This window comes from Maylandia zebra, unplaced genomic scaffold, assembly GCF_041146795.1.
Source record: "Maylandia zebra isolate NMK-2024a unplaced genomic scaffold, Mzebra_GT3a scaffold11, whole genome shotgun sequence".
Lineage (NCBI taxonomy): Eukaryota > Metazoa > Chordata > Actinopteri > Cichliformes > Cichlidae > Maylandia > Maylandia zebra.
This window is the reverse complement of record NW_027490041.1, coordinates 156466-165213: the sequence shown is the minus strand read 5'-3', so window position 1 is coordinate 165213 and position 8748 is coordinate 156466. Positions and strand designations below refer to the sequence as shown.

The following is an 8748-nucleotide window of genomic DNA, read 5'->3' as shown; positions in this document are numbered from 1 at the left end:
GCTTGACAGCTTGCTCCGTCTATAGTTATTTAGTCAGACAGGCAGCATGATAGTACAAACAATTACAGCAACAAATGCCGGATCATTGTTCAGGCGTGTGCATGACTGAGGTTTCATAACAGTTTTTAACAACAGTTATGAAGAAACACATCAGCAGAAACTAAATGGCTGATCAGATTACTATGTGATGCATCATGATGGTGGTGGGAATATTCAAGTCTGTGGGGGTTTTAATCTTCTCAATCTAAACACTTGCACTGAACTGACTCCACCCTACACAAGAAGAAGTAGCACTCTAATCTTGAGAGACATGACCCACTCTCTGGTTTCAGTTTTCTGATGTTTGGTAGGATTTTAAATGCAGAACATGTATTTATGTAGTAGTATTTGTGCATTTGTTACATTTGTTGCACATTAAAAAAGGCACCTGTAACATTCTGTCCAACTTTAAGCAAAACACATATTTCTAAAATAACTTAAAATATAATAATGAAACAATACTGCCCCCTGTTGCTTGAAATATGGAATTTTATTTGATAGCACTTCTTACAGAAAGAGACAACAAACCAAAGATAAAACCCCTCGAAAAACAAAAGCAAGAAAAATTAGAAGACATTGTCAGAAAAATCGATTTTTAAAATATCAGAAGAAAGATTCTTCTTCTTACACTTGTGACACTGGACTATATCTACACACTATATCTTGTTGATACATGTTGGTCATGTATAGGACAACAGTCATGATCATTCCATGAAAGACTTGACTTTTTGTTTTGTTCACATATTTTTTCACTTTGCTGTTTTGCCAAACAAAAAGTTTTGAGACATGTCGCAGTCGCAAGGTTTGGTTCTATGTCTGCATCATTTACAGTTACAAAGTTAATTATCAAATGCACAGATTGAGAAATCCATTAATGATAGTTTATAGTCTAACAAAAGGGGAGAAAACCTCAACAGAAAGCGAGTTAACACCATCACCCTCTGGTATATAAGCCTGCCGTTTAGCTCGTAAAACAAAGACCCAGAATTTCAACTCTCTAAATGTGATATTTGCAGCACATTTTATGTTTCTTTTATCATTTTTAAGTATAGTGGATCCAATCCCTTGGTGTAATGCTGGTGTTTGGGCATCTGAAGAGTCTGGATGCAAAGTTGAAGGTTCTTGCTGAATTTCTGGTTAGGAAAAAAAATCAACTCCGATCAGTACTTGCTTCAAACAAAAAGATACCAAATTTCTTTTTTGTGGGTGTGTCTTAATTACTCACAGCATCCATAAAGCCTGTTTACACGGGCGATGTCATTGGGACTCATTCGGAAAGCATTTCCAAAATTAAGATTAGGATTGGACCTGGCAACAATGGTTGGCTGCCCATTCTTGGAGAAGGCGAGTCTAAAAGAACAAACAACAGCACACAAACACACATACGCGGTTATATTAGGAAAACAGAGGAGAAAATGGGCCCATAAAGTATTTAACATTAAAAATCCATTCCCCACTGAGTGTGTGCATGTTTTTGTTAGTCTGGATTACATTTTCTTGCAGAAAATGCAAAACATGTAAGGAAATATAAAACCTTACAAAGTCCATCTCACACAGCAACTCACCTGCCATAGTGCATGACAGAGTTGAAGTCATAGGGAGTCCCCAAATTGTTGGTCTGCACTTTCACAAAGTTGCGCTCTTGTCCTAAACAAAGATTTCCAGAAAATATTACATGTTTTTATATGCTTCCACTTCAAAATCCGTCTTCAGTCTCAGCTCTTTGACGATGTATAGATCGAAATGCTAGCTAATCTCTCCTGTGGTCATTTGTTTGATAGTCTTGGGACTAAAGAAATACAAACAAAATCTTCTATGCAGTGCTCGCTTGAACTGCAGTGTTTTATGTGCTGAGTTTGGAAAAGCACAGATTACTTGTAATATGTACACTGCTGTGAAACAGGAGGATGTCCCATTGTGTACTAAGTTAACTGTAACCAACGTTTTGGGTAGTTCAGCTGACCTGTGATGATGTTCCCGGTAAGGATCCTCACATGCCGATCTCTGTCAGAGCGGACCTGCTCGTGGTGGAAGCCCAGAGCATGAAGAACCTCATGTTGCACCGTCGACTGAAACAAGCAACCATTTCTCTGCAGGGAGACTAGCTGTCCTCCATTCTGACGGCCCAGGTATGAATAACACCTGATAGACACAATGACATCACTTAAAAAATAGATGGACTGTTCTATAGCCTAGCACTGTGCATCCTCCTCCTTCAGCTAGTCATGCTAAGGCTAAAGTACCAAGAAAAGCAATGACAGTAATCATGTGACCGACTTTGACACTGTGGCTCTATAGACACTGCTCGAACCACACTTTAGCTTTTGTACTTTAATATCTTAAATAATATTTTAAAATAAAAAACACACATATCCATTATCAACTAAAGTAAATAAACAGATAGCGGTCAATCAATCTCAGAAGCTTTTTAAACATCTGTCGTCCCTTAATCATCTAATAACCCACCAGATTCATCTTCTCGCCTTACAAGGTGCCAGTCTCTAGTTTTGGAACTAGTGGACCAAATAGTATGTGAAATAATTAAGAGCAGATGAATAAAATGCTCTTTACACTCCTATGCAACAGTATACATTTCATCTAGTAGCAAACAAAAATAAAACTGGACATTTTACAGTACAAGGTCAATGCAGAATGGTCCTTCAAGAACCTGTTTTGATGACACATACAGAATATTTGTAATGCAATCATTTTCAGAATTGCATTTTTGAAGGGTTTAGAGGGTGTGGGTGTATCAGTCCTGTCCTGCCATATAGATACAAGTACAGTCTAAGTACAGCAAGTGCATTCTCACCCTTGTCCAGAGAAGAAGTGAAGGAAATCTCTGTGGCTTGTACGCCAGACAAACCGGATGCAGGTGGAAGCGTGGAAGGTGACTAGGGCATTGATGATGACGTTGCGCTCTTGGCTGCCTGCAGATTCAAATATGAGTCTGATGAGGAGCTTCTTCAGTATTCAGGATCTTCAATATGTTTCAGCCATTTCAACTTGGCAGCATAAACAGTATTTACAATCTGTGCTGCTTCGAGGATCTCTGAGTTCCCATCGGAATGACAGGGCCGCCAAAATCAATCTATCTATCTATCTATCTATCTATCTATCTATCTATCTATCTATCTATCTATCTATCTATCTATCTATCTATCTATCTATCTATCTATCTATCTGTCTGTCTGTCTGTCTGTCTGTCTGTCTGTCTGTCTGTCTGTCTGTCTGTCTGTCTGTCTTGAAATAGAAAAATTGAGAAAGTGACATTAAATGAAAACATAATTTGAAAATTGTGTGCATCTGTGTATGATATCAATTCAGCATACTTATACAAATATGACTTTTCAGTTTAAATGCTTTTTAGTTAATCCCACAATAAAACAGCATAGTTAACAAAGCAGTATTTTTGGAAACCACTTGAAATATATAATATATATATATTTATATAATAATGGGTTTTATTTAACTATTTTTATCCATCTCTCCTTTTCATAAAGTCTGTGTTTAATGGTTAAAGTTTGTACTGCTTACTGTATTCAGTGCCAATGGAGACAGGTACATAGACAAAGCGTCCCGTTTTAGGCCACTTGCAGCCAGTGGCTGTGCATGGAACAGCATTCCTGGTAGCAGTGGGCACAATGTCACCATGAACCAACACTTTTGCTGCAGAACAACAAACAGAGAGTGGTTAAATGCTCGATACTTGGGCTGCCATTTGCTCAGTTATGTCAAAACAAAGAGGTAAATGCTTACAGCATTTACTTTATTGATCGCACAATTACAATGTTTGATAATAACACAAATAAAACAGCTGACTAAGACAAGCCAGTAAATGACCAAAAGGCTGATTGATCATTGTGTCTGTTGGGAGTTTACTGTATGTTAACATGTGAGTTCTCAGGGATCTTTCATTTTCATCCAGAATTTATATGTTAACAAAAAAGAGTTTTATTTTGTAAATCTTCACTTACTTGAGTTAGCATTGACTTTTTCAATGATCGCTGAGGCACCCAGAGACTCATCTGTGGATACAAGAGGAAACCAGCAGATTAACTTTAATCTCTTATATTAAAAACACCTCAATATGTTGGAAGTATTTCATCACTGAACGTACCAGTTATATTTCTAATGACAGCAGCCCTCTGCAATAAAAAACAAGACATTTTCAACTTACTATTAATCACATTTGAAATCACACTGACAAATGTTATTGTTGGCAAACAAAAACTATTATGTGAAAATACTTCAACTGCGTCACGCTTAAACGCTCATAACAAGCAGCCATGTCTGTTAAGCAGACACAGTTAGAATTACTTTCACAGAACAGCCGGCAGTGTTGAACAACATTTAATGGCTTTGCTGGAAGAGTCAAGCTTACCAGACAAACGGCTGTCATTGACAGGCAGATGGAGAAGAAAAAGGCTGGAGTCATGATGTTGGTCCTCTGCAGTTAACCTACAGTCACAATCTGAACAGCACTGTTTAAAAAGAACTTCAATGAATGTATCTGCTGGAATAGAAAGGCAAATAAGTGGGATACGGGCAACCCAACAGCTGATTCTGTTCATCTGGATGTTAACTTTTCTCCCAATGAAAATGCTGAGCAGACAACATCCACATGAAGAGAATCAGATATCTGGGATTTCCCTACGTAGAGGATTCAGCATGCAGGGAGATGATATGAGGAGGCTTACCTGTTGTACCAGGTGTTTGCTGGATGCAGCAGGTGTTCGGCTGCTCCATCTTTATAGATAGCTCACACAGGGTGTGGCTGAGGTTTCAGGGCTGTCTTTTTAGTTATCAATCCATTAGTTTCTTTTTGCTGATGCCAAAACACTAAAGCAGCAACAAATTTCCAGGAAGGAAACTTCAATCAAGGACATTGCAAACATTTTTTGAGGCTGACGTAAACATTCAGAGCATTAAATAATTGCAATTAAAAGTTGCAAAGCCCAAAAAAATGCTGATAGAAATTTAATTTCAATCAGACTGGAATGAAATTCTTTTAACAACATAATTACCTTTGGGCAAAATAGTCAATAACAACAACATTTTCCTCATATGTACTCAATTTGCACCTTTGCCTCAGTTTGTAAAACATTTCATTGCTAGCTTACAAAATAAAGTTCTTCCTTCTGAAATTCAGTCAAGCATCACATTAAGGAAATACTCACATAAAATGCAAACACTGAATATGTGGTCTGAATGAACAAAGATATGAAGTAAGGCGCTAGAGAAGGAAAACCAAACAATTCATCAGACCTTCTGGGATAAATGTGCCATAAATTAATTAATAATCATTTTAAAATCCTGTAACATTAGACAAATGGCAAACTATGAGTGATTTGTTGTGGCTTGCTGCGATGTCTTATATAATAGTTAGAGTTTAATATTTTGTGCAGATCGAGGTATTAAAAATAGCTTTTTGGCTATTTTTAATACCTCGGCTCCTGAGTAAGGAGAACTGTCTCTATCAATTCTCAGTAAGCAAGACACACATGAAAGAAGATTATGTATGAATTGATGAGAAATTTCAAGTGACAAAAGACTCAGTGCTACGTGAGACAAAGGGCTGGGATGGAAACCAGGAAACAGGTTTTTAAGATTAGTTCTTGTAAATGCAGCTTCCTTGTGTGCAACCTGAAAAAGGCTGTGCTTAAAACAATTTCATAAAAGATATAAATCAATAAATGGAGAAAGAATGTTTAAATGTTCATTTTATTTATTAAAAAACTTTTTATTTCTCTGTATCACTTTGGTTGATGGACTAATTTTTATATAACGCTTTTCTACTCTCCTGGTGTACTCAAAGCGCTGTATACAACATGCCACATTCACCCACTCACACAAGAACTTCTAAACTCAAGTGTAAACAAATAATATTCACACACATTTACACTCCGATGAACGCATCGTAGGGCAACTTGGGGTTAGTGTTTGGCCCAACAATATTTGCACTGCAGTTCATCCTTGGGAAACCAAGGATCGAACCACCAACCTTCCAATCAATAGCTGATCTGCTCTACCACCTGAGCTACAGCCACGCTTGTAACCACAATTGATCCACTTAGAAGATTCTTTTCATGTGGAAACAGAGGTTTTTTTGAATTCCTGCTAGTGTCTGGGAAAGGAAAGAAGGAAAGGGACAAGTTACTGTACCTGCTAGTCTTACTGGTTCATCAACATGAACTTTCAGTTTGGGAAGTGTGATCTAAATAGGAGTGTTTACTGGAAGTTTTAGGGCACCATCGCAGTCATGCTGGCTTTGAGATAGGGACTTAAAGAACTCATCAGATCTTTCAGCACAGTTTAACTTAGGAATGTGCCATAGCTGCATGTGTGCAGGTTTTATTCTATGGATGCCTGACCTGACACGTCAAGGGTTTGAAGTGCTGTGGGGCCACAGTGCTACCCATATCAACACTGTCCATCTTTATACACCACAGTCTGGAGTATATTACCACATTATGCAATAATGGGTGTCATGGTCCTGGGCCATGTTGGCCCAGTATTCTTAGTTTCCATGTATTTTTGTATTTTGTTCCTTATGTGTTTTCCCCTTGTGACTTTTATTCCCTGTGTGCCCCTCTATGTATCTGTGAGCCCTCGTCTCCCCTCCTTGTGTTTCATTCTATGTTTTCCCCAGCCCGTTAGGTCTGTGTTCTCCCCGTGCTCTCTCTCCTCCTGTCTGAACCTCTGTACTTCCTGTTTTACTTTGCCCGTCTCCCGTTAGTGTTGTGTTCACGCCTGCCGTGTCTTGTTATGATTATCAGTGTCACCTGTGTTCCCCGCGTGCTCCCACTTCAGGAGTTCATCCCCCGTGTCTGTGAGTTTTGCGATTGGGTCCTCATCCTGCCTGCCACACAGCGATCCATGACAGAAGAACGCGACCAGTAATGGACCCAGCAAACTCCCTACGGAACCGGCAGCGTGCAGACCCCGCCTTCCCTAACGAGAGGAGAAGGCAGGAGGCTCGGCATGCCCGGGAGCGCGAGTCTGCCTTCTATGGGACTCGATTGGCTCTAGGTGGGCCGCGCAGCCTCCAAACTGCAAACGCTGCTGCCTTTTCCCCACATCGTCCCACGGTGATAAGAGTTGGAGGATTCAGCCTATCGCCTGCCACAACTCCTCCGGCCTTTTCAACTTCCGGTTCACCTCCCCTGTCGCCGCCCACGTCCCGCGCAAAGAAGAGGGTTACTCGGCGGCCGAGGAGAGATTTCGTGCCTCCGACAAGCAGCCTTTCTCCGCTGCAGTCCTTTGCGCTCTTCCTGGGACTTCCACGCTCGGAGCTGCACAAGCTCCCTGTCCCTCCCTTCGGCGCAGCCCGGCCCGTCATCGGCTCAGTCAGCTGACTTCCCTGAGGTGCCCGCGTCTACAGCCTCGGGAACTCACGGCACAGTTCCCAGGAGTAAACGGCGCTCACGCCGTCGCCACCCTAAAGTTACTGAGCAAACAAAAATGTTTTGCATTTTCTGCAAGAAAATGTAATCCAGACTAACAAAAACATGCACACACTCAGTGGGGAATGGATTTTTAATGTTAAATACTTTATGGGCCCATTTTCTCCTCTGTTTTCCTAATATAACCGCGTATGTGTGTTTGTGTGCTGTTGTTTGTTCTTTTAGACTCGCCTTCTCCAAGAATGGGCAGCCAACCATTGTTGCCAGGTCCAATCCTAATCTTAATTTTGGAAATGCTTTCCGAATGAGTGCCAATGACATCGCCCGTGTAAACAGGCTTTATGGATGCTGTGAGTATTAAGACACACCCACAAAAAAGAAATTTGGTATCTTTTTGTTCGAAGCAAGTACTGATCGGAGTTGATTTTTTTTCCTAACCAGAAATTCAGCAAGAACCTTCAACTTTGCATCCAGACTCTTCAGATGCCCAAACACCAGCATTACACCAAGGGATTGGATCCACTATACTTAAAAATGATAAAAGAAACATAAAATGTGCTGCAAATATCACATTTAGAGAGTTGAAGTTCTGGGTCTTTGTTTTACGAGCTAAACGGCAGGCTTATATACCAGAGGGTGATGGTGTTAACTCGCTTTCTGTTGAGGTTTTCTCCCCTTTTGTTAGACTATAAACTATCATTAATGGATTTCTCAATCTGTGCAGTTTGATAATTAACTTTGTAACTGTAAATGATGCAGACATAGAACCAAACCTTGCGACTGCGACATGTCTCAAAACTTTTTGTTTGGCAAAACAGCAAAGTGAAAAAATATGTGAACAAAACAAAAAGTCAAGTCTTTCATGGAATGATCATGACTGTTGTCTTATACATGACCAACATGTATCAACAAGATATAGTGTGTAGATATAGTCCAGTGTCACAAGTGTAAGAAGAAGAATCTTTCTTCTGATATTTTAAAATAGATTTTTCTGACAATGTCTTCTAATTTTTCTTGCTTTTGTTTTTCGAGGGGTTTTATCTTTGGTTTGTTGTCTCTTTCTATAAGAAGTGCTATCAAATAAAATTCCATATTTCAAGCAACAGGGGGCAGTATTGTTTCATTATTATATTTTAAGTTATTTTAGAAATATGTGTTTTGCTTAAAGTTGGACAGAATGTTACAGGTGCCTTTTTTAATGTGCAACAAATGTAACAAATGCACAAATACTACTACATAAATACATGTTCTGCATTTAAAATCCTACCAAACATCAGAAAACTGAAACCAGAGAGTGGATCAT

The 8748-nt window shown here is 39.5% G+C and overlaps 1 protein-coding gene and 1 long non-coding RNA gene across 3 annotated transcripts; one reads left to right on the top strand and one right to left on the bottom strand.

The window, feature by feature from the left end:
• Window positions 1-724: 724 nt before the first annotated feature.
• On the bottom strand, window positions 725-4523 carry LOC101474861 (hatching enzyme 1.2-like). Of its 2 annotated transcripts, XM_076881369.1 has the most exons (9): window positions 4424-4523; window positions 4160-4187; window positions 4017-4067; window positions 3577-3708; window positions 2852-2969; window positions 2003-2181; window positions 1605-1686; window positions 1265-1389; window positions 725-1172 (listed from the first exon to the last, which is right to left on the bottom strand). In XM_076881369.1, coding segments are annotated over exons 1-9 (771 nt in total). In that variant the 5' UTR covers window positions 4478-4523; the 3' UTR covers window positions 725-1170. The 2 variants fall into 2 exon arrangements, with proteins under 2 accessions (XP_076737484.1, XP_076737483.1); XM_076881368.1 differs by lacking the exon at window positions 725-1172 and having other exon boundaries at window positions 1257-1389.
• A 3004-nt stretch (window positions 4524-7527) lies between these two features.
• LOC143415960 (uncharacterized) lies at window positions 7528-8548 on the top strand. The gene is made up of 2 exons (XR_013096390.1): window positions 7528-7795; window positions 7887-8548. It is a non-coding gene; the product is annotated as an uncharacterized LOC143415960 (long non-coding RNA).
• The last annotated feature ends 200 nt before the right edge of the window (window positions 8549-8748 follow it).